Here is a 24,190-nt window from a genome sequence, read left to right as displayed (position 1 = left end):
GAACTAGGAAATAACTGTATGAACCTGATGAAGCCACGGTGAATTACATTGACAGAAATGAAACATCATGAATACACTTTATAATTTTCATTCTAGATCTGATGTTGCAGCGTGTGTTTACATAAAATTCAAGTTTTAAGAATTTGCTCCTTATCTAGATTAAATAAATTATGTATTGGTATTCATATTTTTGTATTAATTATTTAAGAAAAATAGGTAACATGGATGTGTTGATTTAATTCATTCAAATATGGGTACAAATTCCTGGAGAGAAAGATGAATTGATTGTTATTTGCTAAAACGTCCATTGGCAAAATGTTCATGCATGTTCAGGAAGATGGAGAGAAAAACAACGTTGGGCCAATGAATGTAGATACGTTGGGCCATTGTTGTGCCAACATACAAATTTGGGACTAGGCTTAATTTGGGATCCAGATTGGTAACACATGATTATATTTAGGTTCCAGATTGGTTACACAAGGTTCTATAAAGGTTCCAGATTGGTTATACAAGGTTATATCAAGGTTCTAGTTTGGTTACCCAAGGTTCTATCAAGGTTCCAGTTTGGTTACACAAGGTTCTATTTAGGTTCCAGTTTGGTATTCCATAACGTTATATCATAACGTTCTTACAACGTAACTGGTAGTCCACACTTTTACGTTCCAACAATGTTAAATCACAACGTTCTCACAACGAAACAGAAACGTTCCTGGAACATTTCCTGAACGTTTTTGTGTTTTGTGGGTTATACCGTATGTTTGGAATTTCTCGTTATTGGTCTTCTGCTTAAGATCAATCCAACCATTTTAACAAACCATAGACAATTAATGGAGGAAGTTCGGCAGAGAAAAATAATTGCCGTTTTTTTTTCATTCCCCGCCCCCTCTTTCAAATATCATGGAAACGCCCCTAAACCTACATAGACAATAGCTGCCGAACCATCTATATGGTCCGCAAATAGTCAAAAAATAACATAAGGACCTATGAGCTACGGTTCCGCAGCTACATAGACAACAGACTGACCCAACTTAAGGATAGACTACAGCACGGACAGATCAACGTATATCACAACACTGATGCAGTATTCCACCTACTTCAACGAGGATGAAAATTAAATGTCAGTTGCACATTTTAACATGCTATGCTAAATAATACTACAGAAAATTTAATCCGGGTATTATTTTCACTCTTATTTTTCAACCCAAACTCTAATTTAAAAAAAAACCTTTGTTCTTGATTACCTTTGATCTCATCTATCCAACTTTTTTTTTACCTGTACTACATATAGTTTTATTAATACCTGTATGACTATTTCAATAGTTTATTTTACAATGTTATGTAAAATACTGTATGTTGTATCAATCATATATGTTACTAGAACAGACACGTGGTATCGCAGGTCCATGACTGAGTTAACGTATATAACTATGTGCAAGCCTTATTTTAGTTTTAGTATTTTTATCTGATAAAGTTATGCCGATTAAACGATACACAGTTTTCTCTGCTTTCAAATCTTTCTGATTGAAACTGTCGAACTGGAACTTATCAATTATTGGTAATATTAATTATTTGAAAAACAAAAGTTCCTGGAATGGAGTATTTTTTTAATCAACAGCATTGTCATATACATACATGTATTAGTTGTAAATAAAATTGAATTCTTTGATTCGCTGTTTAACGTCATGCCGGCTAACAAATTGAAAACTGTACCTATACGCCTTATTTTTAGTCCAGATTTTAGTATTTGTATTGTTACAATGTATCTTAGAAAGTCTAAACTGATTAAAATTTGACAATTTAGTAGTTTCAACCCTGTGGATACGACCCGTGTAAATAGCATATTAATCCTGAATACACCGTTTGGTGGTGCACCTGTCAGACGCGGAACGTACAAATAAGGTAATCGGTAACAGGTGAATATACTATTAATTTTTGGTATCGGTATCGGACTCGATCCGGAACTTCTTAATTATTGGCAATATTAATTACGTGGAAAACAAAAGGGCCTGGAGTGGTGTAATTTTTAATCTACACCTTTGTACTATATTAGTTATATATAAAGTCGAATTCTTTGATTCGTCTTTTTTACGCGATGACGGCTGACAAATTGGACCTCGTAATTTTAGTATTATAGATGTGTATATGCCCCCCTGGGGACCTAATTTGGAAAATAAAATTTATCTTATCTTATCTTATCTTATCTTATCTTATAGTTTTTAAAAAGTTGGATAAATAAAAATGAACCGATCAAACACCCAACAGCGTTTGTTTAATGGTTAACATTGCACTGGGCAGTCGCACGTGTCGTTAAATAACAAACCAATAAACAATATAATGAAGTTGTAAGGTAATAAATATTTCAGGTATTGGGCAGTTGCCATCATCATGATTAGATTATCTAATTGACAAAAAAACACTTAAAATTTTAAATTTCAATTTACTAAACACAAATGTAAGTACTAAAATGTATATTTAAGAAATAAAATGTATGATACCATATTTCACTGTTTTAATAGAGAAAATTACGGAAAGATAATGGAGCGTGGTATCTTTTTTAATTAAGATTATAACTTTCTAAAAGGAAACTCTTTAGGACTTCTAAATAGTGTATTTCAACTGTGCTAAACTTATTTTGAACATTAAAGTTATTTGTCCTGGTTAATTGTGCGGATGTCAGATTTATGTAACACATTTCACTATCTTCATAAGGAAAAATAAAAACGGATATTACATTCAAATTCTCTTAAAAGAAACTTTTCAAGACAACTTCCCTCTGATCTTCATTAATATCGATATACTTGTAATACATGTACATCCTGAATAAATCACTTGTTATTTTTTATAAAATTTAGAAAAAAATAAACGTTCTAAAACGTTTCCCGTAAGAGCCTTATCTTTCATTATTCTGTCTGTATAGATGCTCCATGGTCTCTATACCTTATCCCTTATGACCATGAAATTTTCTTCCAATGTGTCGTGACTTTCTATTGGCTCCTTTTTTTCAGTTAATCAAATTTCTCAGAATTTTCAGATAATCCCGGATTTTCTCAGATAATCCCGGTTTATCTCAGATAAACTAAGATTATCTCAGCCTGAGACTACTATAACACAGAGATTGGTCACTACCGATTTATCGTGTAGTGTGAGTCTCCACCTTTTCAGCTACGTTAATATAACGTAGTTTCGTATTCAATCGTAGTTTCGTATTTATCAGTAGCAGACGACAAATTTCATCATCTAATCACCGAGACTACTAATTGTCTATTTCAGTATCGGATATAATTAAAAATAAATCATAAAAAAATTGAATTAGAGGGAAAAAGAAAATAAATTATTAATATTTTCGTTTAATTATTCATATCTAGATATTTTTAATCAGTTTATAGTTCGTTAATAAATTTTAATTATGCGGCGAAAATGCAAATGTGATTAATCTTATCCATCTTAAAGTTTGGTACATTGTTTTGCTACAGGTCCGTTAATTGAATCTAATAAACAAGTATTTTACCTGTAAAGACAGGTAGTCTCAATAGCATGGGAGGTGAATTTGTTTCACAGCTGGGTGCCCTCAAGATACACGAGGCTCCGTTAATTGCAATAAACTTGTATACTTGTACAAGGTATTTTTACAGCTCACTACGAGTACCCCTGTTACATATTTATTGCGGTAAACCTTGTCAATTACCATCGTTGCACTGGAGGTAGGATTCAGGAGGGTATATATGGGGTTTTACAATATTCAAAAAACATGTAAAGAATGGAGAAAAATGGACCGTCAAATAAAGAATAGAGACTAGAAACTAACTCGGTGTTACAATTTAAAGAATAGAGAATAATTACACAGTAATAATCAAATCAAATATTTTATTATAGTAAATAAAGAAACCCCACCAAGAACCTCATTCAGATTATCCTACGTAAATTTTATTTTTGAACCCATATTTTTTTCGGTTTCAACCCCTTTCTCTTATGTCTTTTTTTTAAATTTTCAGTTTGATAATTAGGTGGTGCGGTTTATTTCTGATCACATATAGTCATTGCTTTCTATTAAAGATTCAGCTAATAAGGATGCCTTTCATAGTCAGTAATAAATGATAAATCAAAGATTCCTTATTCAATCAATTTAGATAAAGATTTTGCAAACAATGTACTTTGCGGCAAATACATTAGAAACACAAAATTTCATTATAAAAGTCAAATGAATAATTTACTTGGGTAATAGATCAGAAAAGAGTTAGAACTTCACATAAGCTAAACTGGACCCCTGCTGTTGTTTCAATCTTCGATCATGTTGAAGTATCAATCAGTATGTGGCCAGTTTACACATAAGCCATAAAAATTAAAATTATGAATAAATGTTCCCCCAAAATCGTCGTCATTTTTATTTTCAAATTCACAACGATTTTTTTTATCTTGGGATGATTGAAATCGATCTCAATTCTTGATCTTTAACGGAGTGATTATACTGCATCAGATATTGAATCTGACAAGGATAAAGTCTCTGCTGCAAAATCTGCAAAAAAATACAATAGAAGCAGCAACCGCAGTTGCTTGTCAATCGAAACGACAAGCTATATATCAGTGGCCCGAGTGTGACAATACTTAATGTTGAAGGCCGTACAGTGACCTATAGTGGTATATGTCTGTGTCATTTTGGTCTCTTGTGGTGACAGTTGTCTCATTGGCAATTATACCACATCTTCTTTTTTATAGTATTCTTCCGTTTCTGGTTTCCATGGCCATTTAAGAAGAAAAAACATTCTAATCAAGATAAAAGGTAAGTAATAAGTCTCTCCTCAGAGACCAAACAACACAGAAGTAAACTTCAGGAATTCCGAAATCGAACTGCCTAGAACAATGGCCAAAACCAATACCATAATGAACTATATAAATAGATGAAATGGTATATTTTTGTGTTATAGTAGTCTCAGTCTCAGCTTAATTCAAATTCGAAAAAAATCTAGTTTATCTGAGAAAATATAGAAAATCCATTATCTGGAGAAAATCCCGGTTTATCTGAAAATTCTGAGATAAACCGGCATTATCTGGAAAAAATCGAGATAATCCCGGTTTATCTAAGCTTAATGTAAAAAAAAATGAGATAATCCTACTTTATCTGAGAAAATCCTGGTTTATCTGAGATCATTTAGGATTATCTATAAAAGTGGTTCAGGCGTGCCATACATATCAGACTATCTTCAAGTTTTTCGTTTAGCAAAGGCCAAGAATAGTTGTCTGGCGGATTAATGTTTGTCTGTACCGAAGTTGATTTGTGTTTTATTTACATATTCAATATGGCTGCGCCCATGGAATTTCGACAAAAACAGAAAATAAGTCAAAGAAATATATATACACTATCAAACCAATGAATTTTTCCATTTTAAAGTTTTAAAGTAGTATGTCAAAATACTGTAGAATGTTTTACACTAAGGACTTTACACTGGTTTCAGAAAAAGATACACACGGCACAAAATGTGGCTTCATCAGTTCTCTTACAGTTTGGATAAACAAACCACACGTTGTAAATCGTCGCCTATGTGGAGCTAAAATTGATTATTTTGCATTTATTGAGGAGCAGCAGTTGCAGACAAAGTTGATAGAACTTACCAATGGTGTTGATCTTGGAGTAAATGGGCATGGAGAACATGATTTGCTTGAAATTGACAATTTGCAAGGAATAACAGAAAATGAGGTGGCAGTTATTTCAAGAAAGCTGATTCTTAAATCTGCAAAGGACATAAGTCAAGGCCCACAAACTGAAATAATTGTTGTTGAAAGTATGTGTAAAACATGTATCATGTCATGCATGTGTACATCTAGCTGCAGTATCGTAGCTCTTAGGTCCTTATGTTATTTTTTGAATATTTGCAGACCATAGGTCTGCAAATAGTAAAAAAATCCGCAAATAGTCAAAAAATAACATAAGGACCTATGAGCTATGATACCGCAGCTAGTGTACATCATGTAACTGTACATGTATATATATATATGGACCATAATTTGCTATTGGGCTCCGTTTCCTATAACTATAGAAAAGTGATAAAATGTGAATTACTGTAAGAAAAGTTGCAACTACATCTAAAGATGCCATTATTTTTATCAACATACAAGTGTATGCTACACTTCCCTAGAAAAAAAATTAAAATATACATATTTCAAAGATTCTACAACCGTGTTTTTGTGTCGTTTCTCGCGTTATTTATTGCTTCCGAAGAGCATAACGCTGACTGATTTATAGATAATCGTCACCGGCAAATTCGTAACTTTTGCTTTCAAATAACAAAGAACATCGACCAATAAGAATAGTGAGAAGAAAATGCCGAGAACTATAAGTATTTATGTAGCAGATGTAAGAACAGTGGCGTGATTTTTGCGTCCGATTTCATAACGCAATTTTTAGATGATGTAATCTGCTTTGTTGTAATAGAATTCTTAAAAACAATATGCAAATATGAACTCTCGCGAGATGTTCAAACAGGTAAATCCGAGATGATTTACATTCTTGTTTTGATCTTCGTAATAATTAAGTAAGAAAATTACGTTGCCGTTATGCGTTACATTTCACATGAAACAGAAGTCCAATTATTTATTAAAATTGTTTTTGTCCTTAAGTTCTAACCATTTCCGGTCATACGTGAAACATGTGACTAGCATGTGATCACGCCATTACGGCCGGATGTACGAAATACTAGGTCTAAACATTGTTTTTGTTTCCAACGGGATGTTAGCAAACATAATCTGTAGACTTGTTTCGTCTTGTTTAAAAGGGGAAAATACAATTGTCAAAGTGATTGCGCCGGTGGTCTGTTATTTTTCCTATGTGCATAATGTTACATACGATCCTGTGTGAAAATAAATGCCCAATGACTTGACAAAATCGATTTCATATTTGACAGACGTTAGAACACACTTCGTTTCCCGATAATGACGTGAAGAGTCCTTGGAAAAATCAATCGAAATTACGTCTCTTATCATTGTACCAATGCTCGTTGGATTGATTTAACTTCAGCAGTAAATATTACTGGATATTTTAGGTGAATAAATATAATTTAATAAAAAATACATGTTAATATACCGTTACACTTGGAATGTACAAAGTTGGAATCCTGTCACAGGTTTTAATTAATATTTTTTATTCATGTTCTGCAAACACTTATCAGAAACGCAATAAATTTGTCAAAGGAGAAGTTAACTTTTAGCATGCATGACTTGAAAGGAAGTACTTTATTGATTTTAGCCCACTAAAGTAGGTTAAAATGTGGAAACCCTGTAGATGGTGTACATGTCACAAGTATCACATTGTGTCTATTTTAAAGATTTTAATTCCAAGTTAAAGGATTTTTCTTTACTGGATTTAAAGAATGTTACATTGCCAATGATTTGGAATAAATTGTATATATAAACTGGAAAATCAAAACCAAATATAAATACATTTTTTTGCTTAAACATCATGATTCAACGATTATGGTATCCTGTATCAATGGAGAAAATATGGAAAATTCTGAATAAAATGTACTAAATTGTAATTGTTTTCAAAACAAGCACATATTTAGGAGTTTTATAATACTGTTACATTTAAGATGGATTTTAAGAAAAAGTATACTGTTCAGATTAATTTAAGCAGATTTTGCAATAAAATAAAACTAAAAAAATGCTTTCGGTTTCTTATGGTTTCCTGTCAGGTTTAAAAAAAACTTTAATATAACATTGAAAATAGATTTTAAATATTAACATGAAGCAAGTAACACTAGTAATGGTGTTTATTTATGCCTTTTAAATTATATTGTGCAAAATAAAGAAAATAAAGATTGGTTTCCTGTTTGGTTTCATGTCACGTAAACGGTGAATCAAAATGTATTAATTTTTTCTCGAAAAACTCAATTGTTCCATTCATACTATTCTAACACCAACACAACCCACTAAATAAAAGTTTAAATTTTAGAACTTATAAAAAAGGATACAAAAAGAAACCAAAGGCCGAATACCAAATTATGGTCCATATATGAATTAGTTTTCAAAAGTTTTAACTAATTTTTAAACTTCAATATTTTATGCATTGATCTACTAGTCTTTGGGTACACAACTTCAAAAAACATATGATTCCCATGCAGTGTAATGCCTTCAATTGGAATTTGATTAGATTCAGATGAACAATGATGAAGGGGGTCTCATTGGGGGGTTCCAATCCTGAATCCCGCTTTTTGTGTCAGATTTTCGTATCCCACTTACACTATTTATGTAAGCAATTCTCATTTGTTTGTAATTTTTTTTTCGCAGAACAATAATTTGACTTTCACATGTCACACTGACAAAAAATTCGGCAATCATGCGTCATGCTTAGACCCAAATGAGACGCATGATGAAATAAAGCTGTGGAACCATAGCTCTTACATTTGTATAAAGGACCATAAGAGTTACGGCTCCGAAACTCATCCAAATATTACTTTAATACACACACTTATTGTCCCACAGTTACATATTTTTCATTTAATTATTGCTACTTGGGACTGGGATGCCTCTGTATCGTATAAAAATTATTAATTTTTTTTATTAAGAGACAATGTCATGAAGGTGCGATTGCCAATGAGACCAACTGACTTGGATTTTAGCAACTACTCAATATATATTCCAATGTACACAGCCTCAAACTACATGTATTATATGCCCTGATTCACAATAAAACAAAAAATGAACCAACCAATGTTTGAAAAAGCCCAAACAAGTAATCCAAAATATGTTTTTCTTAACATATATTTCATGTATTTGATTGAATATACATGTATGGGCTAAATAAATGAATGTTTTAAAATAAAATTGAGAATGGAAATTGTTGGTCATGTTTATAATATAATTTACATTTGTAGACAAGGAAAACTGTGTAAAAGCATCATTTTATCAGATATCAAGAGTAGATTCCAAATTGGGCAACCCAGAACCATCGTCTTATCAGTTGTTGTTAACACAAGGATCTGACGAAAGTAACAAGTAAGATTTGATTTATCATACAAATTTACATGATCTACATGTAACATGATGATTATTCTGAACTTTCATGTTCTGTTCTGCGCACAACTTTTTCTATTACATTTTGTACAAAGAAGGTAGTACATTTTCAATAGTACATGTAGAATGCACTGTGCCGTGCACAACACTATCTATACAAAATACATTAAATGGAAAATGTTATGAACTGTTCAAACATTATAATACCAAATAAACATAAAAATTTAAGCACAAGAAATTAAGCAAATTCAATTAAAAATAATTCCAAGTTCAAATAATAGCCTGTTGATTTTGTATATTTCTTAGATTATTAGCTGGATAAAAGGAAAAAGAGTTTGGACAAAAACATATTTTTTAGTAATATTGTTGTAAAATCATTTTCAGAATACAGCTAAAGAAATTAAAAGACTCAGAACCAGTAAGCAGTGATGACTTTGGAACCTTCGAGTGGATGACCAACACACTACTTCCTAAACTCTGTAACTGGAGTGCTGAATCTAAACTAAAGACATCAGTTACCTCCCTTAGATTGATACCTATAGAAGAATATAGCCAGAAATATCAAGATTTGAAGGAAAAATATGGAAAACATTTTGTGCAGGTATATTCACAATTACTTGGTATATTTGCCAAAAAATATATGAACTATAAAGTGCAGAGAAAATCAACCTGTAAGAAGTTTGATTCGTAACTTATATAAATTTATACATGCATGACATGTAATGGAATAAATTGATTTGCAGAGGAATTTACAGTCTATCTTTTTAGTTATAATCTTGTACAGTCTTCATCATTATATTACTATGTTACTGTTTTTCACAAAGAAATAACTAATACGAACAGATTTTTTTAAACAAAAGGAGTAGGTCCGGTAAGGGCCGGTTTTGGCCTCAAATTTCAAGTTCATATAACAAAAGATTTTGGACACTTATTAAACACTTAAATGTGTATTTCAATTGATTCAATTATTTTTTGTTAAAGATTTTAGCTGATCCACTCATTAAAAACGCTCCAATTCTAGCTCAAATATGAAAAATCTATCAAATATGCCAAAAACTGTCACGTTTCATATGGTTTTTGTCAAAAATGAAAGTGGCCGCATCCATGTTCATCCTCGAACCTTTATAAATGTTATGTATTATTAAACACAACTTACATTTCAATATGAACACCAATGCGGCCACTTTCATTTAAGACGGAAACCGTCTAAAATTTAACTAAAATGCTCAAATTGTGATGATTTCAGTAATTTAGCATGACTTTATGGTTCAAGTACCTGATATATATGTGCATTGTAATGCCAAAAACAGCCCATATTTATGTATCAGATGGATTATACCTTCCAAAAAATAACTAAAACTTTACATTTAAGCAGTTTTTGTAAAACTGCTATAATTTGGGGCCAAAAAGGGGTCTTACTGAATCTACTCCTTTGCTATTGTTCATATATAATGCTTGAAAAATTGAGCCAATATTTAATTCTTCAAATTGGACAATCTAAGTTGACTAGCATTGTCAGCCTTCCTACTGATTGTCTGTGGTTCTGTTAGTGCATCAGTCTTCATCCATAAATAAAAACTACCGGTATACACCATGAAATACACGAAATAGCACATTAGTGCTGAAAGTGGAGTTCAACAGTACACCAATCAATTAATTCATAGCTAATTTCTCCCAAAATTGTACCTATTCTGTGATTTATTGTACTATAGATGTATCCTCAGGTCTTGACACAATTATTATGCCTATTTCTAATTCTGTTGAAAAGTTGGATGGGATTTAAAATCTTTTAGAAAAACAGAAAAATATAATTAAAATATTTGTATTTGATTTCAGAACTGGCCAGAAAGTACAGATCCACAAAAGTTTGTTTATGAAGATATTGCTATTGCTTCATATTTACTTGTAAGTAAAATATGTACATTTCTATGAGGCACATTGTACTGAACATACATGAAATATTTATTTATTACTGAACATAGAGCAGCCCACTTGTTAGCCACGAAGTTAATGATTAACTTAATCAAAAACTGCATTTCTTTAGTGAAATTTAAATGTGAACCAGCGAAATATGCTACTAATGTTCCTATTGAATCTGACTAATGAACCAAATCCTAAGAAATGCAAGCAACACACACCTTTCTTGGAAAACTCACACATTTTCTTTTTTGGCTAACTCTGAAATTAAACGTATATTTGTCCACATGTATACATCAATATTATTGTTTTTTCATACATTTAGATATTATGGAAGAAAGAAAGAGAGAAGAAGAAATTAGAATGTTTACAGTCATTCGTTGATCTAGGTTGTGGTAATGGATTACTGGTACATTTACTGGCTTCTGAAGGTGTAAGTCTTATATATGTTTTTAATTTGTCAATGTAGAACTCATTTATCTCTGCAATGCATGTAATCTGTAAGTTTTCAAATCTTTAAAGGTAAAAATTTCTGATATCGATTGTTATTTTTCTAATATCAATAGCTATTTTCAATGAAAATTAATTTATTCTAATATCAATAGCTATTTTTTAATGAATATAGGATTTATTCTTATACCTGTAGCTATTTGTCTATGAAAATTGGTTTAAACACTCCACTTTCTACTTATCATGCATGAGCAGCAACAAAGTTTGTGAAGAATACAACCAGTTTACAATTGGCAATAAAAACCTAAATTCATCTACTTTCCATGAGAAAATCTCAATTTTATAATGCAACACAAAACTAGGCCTGCTCAGGGACAATGATTTTATGATACATCAAAAGTTGAAGCCTACATTGAATACAATGAGAGACAAACGAAGATGTAACTATTGAGGGGGGATAGGACCTTTATCGGGACTCTGGGATCAGGTGTTTTTAAGCCCGGGATTTCGGGATTGACCCTTTCAGGATCCGGGAATCCTTTTTTCGGATTTCGGGACGTCAGGATTTACTTTATTTAAATACGTGAACTCTGGATTTCGGGGTTCAGGACCCCTCCTATTCCCCCTCACTATAAGATTGAAACATACTGTTCACAGGAATATTTGAAGGGTCTTAAATTGAATTTATTAAGAAAAACAATTTCAAAGTTTGACAAAAACTTTGCATATATGCTCATTGATGCCTGTTACCATGGCTACTGATTAATATACCTGTCTCAAGTGATATCTATAGATTGCAAATGGAGTTATATTGTGTGCACATATTTTTCCTTACATCTGTTTTATGGCAGCTCACTTGTCATGTTTTGGAATTTTTGGTCAGATTTTCGGAATCCTCTGGTTTTATCCATTTGAATGCCTTAAACTTTTTATAATTCCTTTACATGTAAAATGATAAGCTGTCTGTTAAAGTCTAATAAAATCTTGATTATTCTTAAATAGTTTTTAAGGACTTAAACTTGTCAATAATAAAGCTATGAAAAGTCAAGAGAGAACATTTTCCTGCCAAAATTTCAATGGCTAATATCTATGAAACAAACACGGTGACCTATATATTTTTTTGCTCTTTTGATTCCTTTATAAATCCCCTTTTATTATATACTAGTATTTTGAAAAGTTAATTACTATGAAATCGAAGCCTAAGGGGTTTTATTGACAGATATACATATAAACTGTCTTAAAACAATTCCACTGTCAGCATTTCCTATGTTTTAAAAGATCGTCTCTATGATTTCTATTTCAGCATTCAGGCATAGGACTGGATATAAGAAAACGTAAGATTTGGAACATGTACGGCAAGGAGACAGTATTAAAGGTAAGTTCATATTTCAGTGTTCTACTCACAAATTATTTTTTACATCCTGGTAAACAGGAAATTTTGATATACCATCTTGTTTCTAGTAATTATAGCATCACATCCATAACATAATCAACAAACAACTTTATATAACCTTGATTTAGAATGTTTTTGAAAGAAGTCTACATATTTAGATCGAGTTAATAAAGCTAACCGTTAGAGACACTAAGTTTTTGTAGTAAAACTCTATAAAAACTCACAAAGGTCTGTCATTAAAAAAATATTGGATTTTTTTTTATCTGATTGAGTATTTAAGAACTTTATCTGTTATAGTCTAGTATATATAACATTAACTCTTTCACACATTGCTGTCCTGAGAGAAGCTACTCTCAAGTGGGGGATCTTCATAAAATATATCAATAGAAGCTTGTCTGTAGTTATTTTTGTCTTTATTTTATTCACTTACATCATGTTCACACTTTTGTTCATGTTTTGATAATTTTCATCATAAAAAAACTTAATTTGTAAATTTTCGGTTTATTTAGATGAAATTCTCAAAATTTTAGTTTTTAGCCCGATATTGTAATTTTTTTTAACCCAAAAGGGCAAAAGTTTGAAAAATTTTATGTCCATACCAAATGTTTTTTTTTAATAAAATGGCATTTTATGTAAAAAAAAGAGTATACTAGTCTAGCTTCAATTTTTCAATATTCTTTAAAAAAATTTGTTCTCCTATTTCAAATTTTTGTAGAGAAGAGACAGATTTATATAAGATTTTTGTTTCTGAATTCAAATTTTCTATTCAAAACATTGTTTATACAAAATTCTTGTAAATTCCATAAATTTCATTTGATTTTGACAAGATTTTCAGCAAACAGAAGCATCATGTTTCCCCTTCATCTGGGTATTCAACAAAGAAAGATCAATTGTTTGTCTTTGCATTGTTTTTAGTCGGAAATGATAAAGAGGTATTCTGATTCAAGTAAACCGGGACTCCTCGTCAGCTGTCTCAAGTGTGAATTCCGGGTATCTGGGATTCGTCAGTAAAGGGTTAAGGTCTTCTATAATGACATCTTGTTTTTTAAGGAGGTCACTGTAACACCATCTGCAGAAAATACATTTCCAGAGTATGATTGGCTGATTGGTAACCATAGTGATGAGCTGACACCATGGATGCCTGTATTTGCAGCAAGGTACCTTATGAAAGAATATGTATAATTTTTATGGCCCCGCAACAAGTTGTCAGGGCCATATAGTTTTCCCTAAATGCGCTTCCAGATATTGGACTGCTTTTTGGTATGTGACCTAACCATGATGAGTTACAGGTCAAGTTTAAGTTTTGTTCCGCTCCGCTAATTTTTGCAAAAATAAGGGTTGACAACTTTAAAAATTGTTGAAAAATTACATTTATACAGACTTTTTTCTGTATGCTTCCAGATTTTGAGCTGATTTTAGATATGTGAGACTTCCATCATGTTTGTGTCCACATGTATTTATATTGAAATTGAAGATTTTTCAATTTTTTGAGACGGGGCCATTCGTGTTGCTTTGACACATCTAGTTTAAACATTACTTCATTTATAGCAGTATTCATTCAGTGATTATGGTTTCTCTTGGTCAGAAAATTTAGACCTGGAAAATATCTAATATTTGTTTATATTCGACTCGGAAATATGACAAATCATTTTAATAATTTGATTAAGTAGACATAGAAAACACAGATAACACTTGTCAAAGATATCCTTTATTGTTTGAAACATAATTCCTTATACATGTAGAAACTTATTCAATATACATCATACATGTGAACCTCCCGACGGGAGTACAAAACTCCCGTTTTCAGGGGTCTCCTCCCGTCCTCCCGTTCAGGAGAAAAAACTCCCGTGTATGCAATATTTCATGAATGAAAATTTCCACACGCCATATTTGATCATTTCTTACTACTGTACGGGTGTAATTGACACCTGTGTTAAATTTTACCTGTATATCAAAGAACATGTATAATTAATTGGCTTCACTTGACAGCTGGGGTGTCAAACATACTGGTAATCAACAATGTTTACCTCTGGCTAACTGCCGTTGTGTTATAAAAACGATGTGTATTGGGAATATTGAAATACATTTTTGTTACTTCCCTTTGTTTTATCCTGTTTTCAGTTATTTTGCTTTTAAAAATGTAAATTGTAAAAAGACTATAAATGATTAATATTTTAATCAAATAATCATAAACGGATGTTGATAAAATGAATTTAAATGTTTTGGGACAAATAAAAAAATATAAATTTATAAATTATTTTAGCAATCTAGACCTCCTTTCAAGGATTAAATTGAAGTTTATATTGTAAATCTGTTTCTCATTTATGTGATTGGAATATACAATATGTACATTTAGACTAATAAATTGAATTTCTAGTTAGTTTAATTGGGATTATAAAACCTTGGGTTTGAGAATTGTAGATGTTATAATATACAAGATTTTATTGTGTAAGATAGAAATAGCAAAACATTTTACAATGTTAAAGTCTTTTTAAGTTTTCTACAAATAAGACTTTCATAATGCTTAAAAGCCATGCAGTACTACTGTTAGTGTTTGTTATTTTTCAAATTAATTTATGATGTTGCAAACAAACATTTGTAGAAAAAACACAATTTCTACTTCATATGGTTACATTTACGACAAAATTTATGTCGATAAAAAACCTCCTGATCTGAGTCCTAATCTCCTGACCAAAATTTCCAAATCTCCTGATCTGAGTTTCACAGTCCATCACATGTATGATACATGTAAAAAAAATATAATTCCATATATGCATCTAGAAAATTACAAAATTATATATACATGAAGAAAATAATATAATTCCATATACATCTAGAAAATTATATAATTCGATGTAGAATATAATCTTAAAACTAAATATCTAGGTAGAAGTATATTTATTATAACACATGCAATTTTAAACTTAAGTTCACTTTTAACGTATAACATTCAGTTCAAAGAAATATGAAGAAAGCACTATTAGAAAAATAACTCTGTAAAAATCCATTACTGTAAATTCAGAAATTATTGCAAAGTTTTTATTATTGGGGAAAATGTGACCAGGTTATAATGACAATAATTTAAACCCACATTTTGAAATATTTTATATGAATTAAACAGGATTTTTCTCAATATTACAAAAAAATAATAATTTTAGTCTTAAATGACAAAATTGCAATAATAAATGCACACAATAATTTTTGAATTTACAGTACTGAGGTGTGGAAATTTGAAATCTTTTTAATTAGGATTCTCTTGTACTGTTTCATAGCTAGGTGAATAATGTTTAAATATAAACTCCTTAAATACATTTTAGATCCAGTTACACATGTAGATATTTTGTGTTACCTTGCTGTCATTTTGACTTTGATTGTAAGTTCAGCGGTAAGCAGCAAGGACTGAGTAATTACAGAACATATTTGAATTTTGTGAAGGAGGTGGGGGAGGTGTGTGGATTTAATGTGGAAGAGGATACTCTGAGGATTCCATCCACCAAACGAGTAAGTCTGATATAACTAGGTCAGAAATTCCACATGTTCACCTCCATTGATCTGAATTTATAAAGCAATAGAAAAGAATATGTTTGTTTGCCTTGACCTTACCTACCCAGAAAATAGCTGCCTGTTCAAAATCTTGTATTGTCCTGATGTGATTTTTCTAAAGTCAGATAGGAATGAAGACTAAAAAACATCTGACTCTTTAATTTGTCTTTGCATAAAAAAAAAAAAAAAATGCCTACGTACCTACCCACTGTCTCTACCATGTCTACTGTAAGTTTTTATTTTTATGAGGATTTCAACAACATTTTTACTAAAAGGGTTTATTCCACTGCAGGTATGTTTTATTGGACAAGACCGAACATATCCAAAAGAAGAAGAATCATTAATTGATGATAGAAGATCAATTTATATCAGGACAAGATCAAGTTCAAACCAGTCATCAAACTCTGAAGCAGACGACCAGCATAGTGCTAAATACCAGAAACTTGACAATGGACAAAAATGGTCGAAAGAGTTTGAACCAAGGGATCAGAGTAAAGAAAGGTCACGGAACTGTCAGAATATTGACAAGGATATAAAAAATTTAATTATAAACACTGTATTTAAGAAAGTGTTGGACTGTGATAAATCTGAATTAAGACATTCATCTGATGGTAGAATATGGCATAAAGGAGGTGAGAGATTGTTTATAGATAATTAAAATATAAAATAAAACAGCGGTCTGCATGTGTTAGGACAGACAATTATAACATGTTAGCATTCTGTTTAAATATATTCATGTTTAATTTCATTAAAACTTTCAACCCGCTGTCGCAAAAAGGCATTGAATTGATTTCAGCCAAATTGATTTAACACGAGATGATATAAATGATAAAAAAATGAGGTAAGATTGCCAACATGGCCAATGAGACAAATCTCCTCAAGAGATTAAATAACACAGAAATTAGCAATTTCAAGTCATTTTTCTGCTTTTAACAATTAGTGAGACCAAAACTAAATGTTATGAAATATTTGATTTGATCTTACTAATTGATAATTTTCTTTTCCACCACAGTAGAGTGATATGAAAAAATATTGCTAAAATCAAAGGGCACATGTGCAGTAGTGAATGAAGTTACCAACATCGTCATGGGTAAAATAGAGATAAACAGATAATCAGTGGTCATCTCCACTTGATTGCTTTTCACACTATCGCCCTACCGGCTCAAGTGAGAAAAGCAATCTCATTGAGAAGACCGACTATAATCTATAAGTATTGATAAAAATATTTAAGGAATAAATGAAAAATACTGATTTACATATTTTATATTAATGTATAGTAATATAATATTTCCCACAGAAAGTAACCAAAAGTTAGCGTGCAATAAATTCCAATATTGCACTAGTGCAATAAATCTTCAAAATCCATGATGTCATCAACGACAAAATATTAGTTTAAACCAATTTTTACTTTCAAATATTATATTGCTATACAATAAAAGGGTTATTGCATGAATATTGTGAAATATTGTCCCTCGTAGAACATATATTGCACTCGCAAGCTCATGCAATATAAAATTCTACTCGGGACAATATTCCCCAATATTCATGCAATAACCCTATATTATTACATAGCTATATAATATTTCCCACAGAAAGTAACAAAAAGTTAGGGTGCAATAAATTCCAATAGTGCACTAGTGCAATTAGTCTTCAAAATTCATGATGTCATCAACGATTTTTTTTTATGTTTACACCAATTTTTACCTTCAAATATTATATTGCTATACAATAAAAGGGTTATTGCATGAACATTGGGGAATAATGTCCCTTGTAGAACATATATTGCACTCGCAAGCTCGTGCATTTTTAAATGCTACTCAGGACAATATTCCCCAATATTCATGCAACAACCCTATAATATCAGGCAGGTCATACCATTATGGCACAAACAATTGTTGTATATATTGTTTGAATCAATATTAAGAATAAAGGACTATCCTTTTACCATTTAATCAAATCAGCTGTGATTTCATGAGCCAACAATTCACAAAAGTGCATTTATGAAAAAAACTAAACATCTTGCATAATACATCTCAAGCTTTATTTTACAAGGTATGTTTGTCATCTTACAGTGATATTGTTTGCCTTAAATTACTGGAGAATAAAGGCTTTTTCCCCTGGAGAAAACTATTCCCAAAAAGACATCTTTTTTCCCAAACAGTGCAGTCTCAGTAGTAATTGTGCATGAATACAACCTGAAAAACACTAATTTATACATTTTTCATGCCTAAAATTACTATATGTGCAGATTTGAGGGTCTATATATGCATTATCACTGACAATAAGAGGTATTATTTCAAAGCAGGGTTTTACTCTTGAAATGGGGTCTTGAAATGAAGTTACAGTCAAATTCATGGTTTATTATAGATTTCCCAATATTATGAAAATGACACATATTTTCCCAATAAAAAAGGGTAGAGGTAGTTTTGAAAAAAGCCAACAATATCACTGTCTTATCATCAGATCATATGTTTATGTACATAATATGAACTTTTACATTGCATGCTTTTTCAATGGAAATGTAATGCACAATGCATTCTGTATGGCATATAATCCATAATGTATAATGTACTGACCATTAAGTTTTACATATAAAATTATTATAATTATCATAATGAATTGTTCATTAAAACTATATAATCATCTTTAAATTTTATATTGGATATTCAAATCAGAAATAAAATATATTGTTATATATTTTCTCCTTTTCAGGTTCCTTACCATTAGGAGAAGTTGTCAAGTTATTTGAGAAGGATGTATTGAAACAGCTGAAATCTGAATGTGGTGGGTTACAGACTCTACTGAAAAACCATAACAGTATATTTCATGGTATTTATATATATATTTTATTCATTCTTTTTATAAAACAATAAGTTTATGGGGTATTCATATATATAACAAATATATGAATTGTAAAAATATATATCAACCATGCTGCTGATAAATATAAATTCTTACATTGGTACCAGTAGATTTTCAGATTTATCTTATCTAGATAGTTCTATTATAAAATTTTAAACCTTTAAAAATTCAAAATTGAACTATCAAGATTGGACTATCCAATTATCCATGAGTACCTATATAAGAATCTGTTTCCCTTATAATTATCATATAGATTAAAAATTCTGATAGACCAAAATCCCTTGAAGTGCCTTCTGCATTCCACAAGGTTGTCAATTTTATTAACACCTGTAGGAACATTTTGATTCATTCAGTGAGCTAATAAAAGTTGTAACCTGTAGACTCATCCGACCATCTTTGGAGATCATTAGCAATCATATTAAATGTTTTATACTAGTCTAGAAGGGGTTAATTTCTACATAACTAGTGAAAGGGAGTTATTGAGAGTATTTTAATGAAACAAAAATCAGGGTTGGCAAAAACCCGGGTTTTATGAGTATAACCCAACCCAGTGGGAAATACTGGGAAAACCTGGGTTTTACTGGGTTTTAGTGGGTAATACTGTGCAATACTGGGTGATATAAAATACTGGCATGAATTATAACACTTCAGCACTTCAGTGTTTTAAATTGGTCATGACAACTTTTAATTCAAATTTTAAAAAATCAGCTAAATGTAAAAACAATTTGCATAGAATTATTGTTTAAGGACTTAAATGATGTGACATGGCACGGCAAATTGAGTACAGAATTTAAAGTTATCATGACCAATCTAATCTGCTGAAGTATACAATTGTCTATTGTGAACAAATTTTTGGGAAAAAACAAAGATATTCATTTTTAGGAGGACTTATAAATTCATTGGGAAACACCATGTATTAAACTTAAGAATTGGTATATGATTATAAAAATACTTTGCTTATAGGCTTATAGCAAAAAAGTAATTATTTTGAAAAGATCAATTTTCAGGAATTTATATTTATGATAGCATTGAAATCTTGAATGAAAAAACTAAGTGGAAAAATAATCTTGAGGTGTGATGATTATAAAATGTGTTGTTACAACATATTTAACATGTAAAAAATATACTAGAAAGGTAAATTATCTTTAATTGAGGAATAACTTTCATGCTTTTTTTAATTTTTTCCCCCAAAAATGTTTTTAATTGCTTAAAATCTTACTGTGTCATTAGCTTTTCTGAAAGCACAAACATTAGGAAACCATAAATAGAATGACTGTATAACAAATAAATCATACATTGTATTTATCCAAATAGATAAATAGATATAAAGCAAAACTAAAAGGAAAACAAATATTTAAAAAAAATGGATGCAAGAAACTCTTCAAAAAGTTCATTCATAATGTTAAACTGATGCTTAATATACATAAAGGCTGCATATCGAATTTATCATTTGCTAAAATTAGAAAAGAAAAGAAAGTTTCAACAAATTCAGTTTGAATTTCACAATTCATTATACTTCTTTGTGTCCTTGTTTTGTTTATTACATGAAAATAAACCAATTAATCAGAATTCTCTATTCAACATATACTCCAAAAGATGAATGGACACATGATTTTGATTTCGAAATAATAAAATAAGAATACATCATTATACACTTATATACTTATTTATTTCAGTATCAGGTGGCAGTGTACAGTTAAGAGACTTGAGTTTGGAAGAACCATACAGTAAAAAGTCACAACTGTCAAAGAAAGACAAAAGCCATTACTTTAAGACTTTACAATGTTGGTTCTATGCAAACCATCCTGACGGGTGTCCAAGGACTGAGGTCACATGTACTTTTGCACATGGTGAAAATGACGTTAAACAAAGTATCTGTGATAAAAAGCCTGATGATTATTCTGTTGATGATGGGTGAAATGATTGTCATTTTAAGTTGGAGAAAATAAATTATATTTAAATTTTGTTTTGTAAACTATTGTTTTATAATCTAATATATGGTTACAATCAGTGATTTCCACGTATGAAAAATTACTGATGAATGAACCCTTACCAGGACAAAACCTCAATTGTTGTGATAAAGAATATTAATTTCTTTATTTTGTTGAATAAGGAATAATGAATAAAGTGGTATATTGTTAATTATGTTCATTTAGTTATAGAATAACCAATATTTTCATTAATGGTCATTTGAAACCATTCAAATGTTAAGCCTGCATGGCTCATCATAGTTAAGGATAACAACAATTCAGCTGTTCTGTTAACATAGTTAGGATCAAAGTTTTTTCTCTTCAAAAGGTTCTCATAGTTCTTTTCTCGCTAACTTTGTTAGGACTGCAGAAGTAGTGTCAAATTCAATTCAGAAGTCAACATAAATTGGAACAGTGATTTGCAGTATCTGAAAATCAATAACAAGAATTTTTGTCACTGTTTTTCAAAACATTGAATTTTGAATTTTTGATTGCTAATGTTTAAAACTGCTATGGTTAAATGACTTAAATCTGTGAATTCCACAGTAATATACAATGCAAAATGCATATTTTGGTTCTGAATGCAAAGGTGATGTACTGCTTTAACTTTAAACGAAAACAAATTTTGACTACACCTTAATCATAGCTCAGTTATTATTTTTTTTTAACCAGAAAGGTGTGATAATTTAAAGATGGCAGAAGATAATCTTACGATGGTGGTGCACCATCATAAAAGAGTTTCAGGAAGATCTCTGAATGATGCAACTGCAAGCTTTGTTTAATGTGCATAACATCAGTCTATGGCATTGGTCTACAAAATTCTCACTGTTTTGGTAATAATTTACCTTACAAAGATTTTTATGCCCCACACCTATAATAGTAGAGGGGAAATATGTTTTGTGATCTGTGCATCCATTCATTTGTCCGTTCTTTATTCCGCTTGCTGCGCTTCAGGTTAAGGTTTTTGGTACAGGTAGTGTTTGATGCAGTTGAAGTCCAATCAAATTGAAACTTAGTGCACATGTTCCTTATGATATGATCTTTCTAATCTAAATGTCTAATTAGATGTTTTACCAAAATTACACGATTCACTTAACATGGCAAATGAAAGTGCGAGTGGGGCATCCGTGTTATATAGACATATTCTTGCTTTTAAATTTAATGCAATTTAATGGAAGTTTAGGGTGTTATATAATGTGGTTTATGTAATTTGTATGTGTTTCTTTTCTCGTTTTTTAGCTCACCTGTCCTTAAGGCCAAGTGAGCTTTTCTCATCACTTCGTCGTCGTCCGGTGTCTGTCGTCATTCAGCGTAGTCCGTCGTCATTAACTTTTACAAAAATCTTCTCCTCTGAAACTACTGGGCCAAATTAAACCAAACTTGGCCACAATCATCATTGATGTATCTAGTTTTAAAAATGTGTCCCTTGACCCGGCCAACTAACCAAGATGGCTGCCATGGCTAAAAATAGAACATAGGGGTAAAATGCAGTTTTTGGCTTATAACTCAAAAACCAAAGCATTTAAAGCAAATCTGACAATGGGTAAAATTGTTTATCAGGTCAAGATCTATCTGCCCTGAAATTTTGAGATGAATCGGACAACCTGTTGTTGGGTTGCTGTCCCTAAATTGGTAATTTTAAGGAAATTTTACTGTCTTTGGTTATTATCTTGAATATTATTATCGATAAAGATAAACTGTAAATAGCAAAAATGTACTGCAAAGTAAGATTTACAAATAAGTCAACCAGACTGAAATGGTCAATTGACCCCCTAAGGAGTTATTGCCCCTTATAGTCATTTTTTATCAATTTTCATTAAATTTGTAAATTTTACTGACATTTTCCACTAAAACTACTGGGCCAAGATAGAGATAATTGTAAGCAGCAAGAATGTTCAGTAAAGTAAGATGTACAAACACATCACCATCACCAAAACACAATTTTGTCATGAATCCATCTGCTTCCTCTGTTTAATATTCACATAGACCAAGGTGAGCGACACAGGCTTTTAAAAGCCTCTAGTTTATATAGATTAGAAGGTTGGTTTTCCCGTTTGAATGGTTTTACACTAGTAATTTTGGGGCCCTTTATAGCTTGTTGTTTGGTGTGAGCTAAGGCTTTGTGTTGTAGGCCGTACATTGACCTATAATGGTTTACTTTTTTTAAATCGTTATTTGGATGCAGAATTGTCTCATTTGCACTCACACCAACTTTGTGAGGACAAACTGTAAAACTTGATCATTATCCTTAAAGGGGCACTAGCTGTCAAATTCATGTTCACTGATTTTAATCAAATTCTAATATTGATTTATAACAATGTAAAACATTTATGCAAACTATTAAAAGTCTAAAATAAACTGTTTAACAGGGCACAGGTATAAAAATATGTAGCCTTGTTTCATGTGCTTTTAGTCTAGAACATCTAATTAAATATCGAGTATTGAATACCTCTAAAGTCATCCGATGACCATAAAAGCGATGTAAACATAAATATAGATATAAATAGATTAAGCAAACTCGTGCTCTTTGATTATTCTAGGTCTATCTAATTACATATTAGAGATGAAAAATAAATGCTTATCATCGTTTTTACCTGTATAAGAATGATTTTCTGAGGATCAAATCAGTCATAAAATGATTTACCTTTGTTTCACTTTCAATGTTGACATTCTTTCCTTTAAATAACTGTACACATACAATTCAGTGGTTATCCATCTCAAGCTAAGGGGTTAAATTGAAGCTCAAATGATTATGGATTCAATGAGGTTGAATTATTCACTTGCAAGTGAATAATTCATAATCAATGTTTTTTAGCTTATTTTGACAAAATTAAACCATAATGGCTGCTAAAAGCGAATTGTAATTTCACAATTTGCATTTCAATAATGATTGAGCAAAGAATTTTTTTTTTTTTTTATATATCTCGTAGATAGTGCTCCTTTAAAATTATTAATTTTTGGATTCAATTAAAAAAAAGGAATTTATAAACATGATAAATGTGATGTTTTTTTTTTAGAAAAATTAATCATTGTCAATGTAAGCTTTGAATTA

At 30.8% G+C, this 24,190-nt stretch overlaps 1 protein-coding gene across 1 annotated transcript; it reads left to right on the top strand.

Annotated features, from left to right (window-relative positions):
- The first annotated feature begins 5,269 nt into the window (after positions 1-5,269).
- On the top strand, positions 5,270-21,119 carry LOC134680811 (probable tRNA (uracil-O(2)-)-methyltransferase). The gene is made up of 11 exons (XM_063540045.1): positions 5,270-5,777; positions 8,865-8,985; positions 9,388-9,604; positions 10,840-10,908; positions 11,246-11,353; positions 12,674-12,745; positions 13,814-13,920; positions 16,081-16,264; positions 16,599-16,938; positions 19,019-19,135; positions 20,845-21,119. Exons 1-11 carry the CDS (start codon positions 5,399-5,401, stop codon positions 21,084-21,086), a joined length of 1,956 nt encoding a protein of 651 aa, XP_063396115.1. The 5' UTR covers positions 5,270-5,398; the 3' UTR covers positions 21,087-21,119.
- Positions 21,120-24,190: the final 3,071 nt, after the last annotated feature.

This window comes from Mytilus trossulus, chromosome 8, assembly GCF_036588685.1.
Source record: "Mytilus trossulus isolate FHL-02 chromosome 8, PNRI_Mtr1.1.1.hap1, whole genome shotgun sequence".
In the NCBI taxonomy this organism is placed as follows: domain Eukaryota; kingdom Metazoa; phylum Mollusca; class Bivalvia; order Mytilida; family Mytilidae; genus Mytilus; species Mytilus trossulus.
This window is presented reverse-complemented; position numbering and strand designations above follow the sequence as displayed.

Excerpts from the sequence above, each read along its gene's own strand:
- LOC134680811 (XM_063540045.1), top strand. The coding sequence starts at position 5,399 with ATGTCAAAATACTGTAGAATGTTTTACACTAAGGACTTTACACTGGTT. Across the intron at positions 8,986-9,387 it reads GGATCTGACGAAAGTAACAA|AATACAGCTAAAGAAATTAA; the intron begins GTAAGATTTGAT and ends AATCATTTTCAG. Across the intron at positions 16,265-16,598 it reads GGATTCCATCCACCAAACGA|GTATGTTTTATTGGACAAGA; the intron begins GTAAGTCTGATA and ends ATTCCACTGCAG.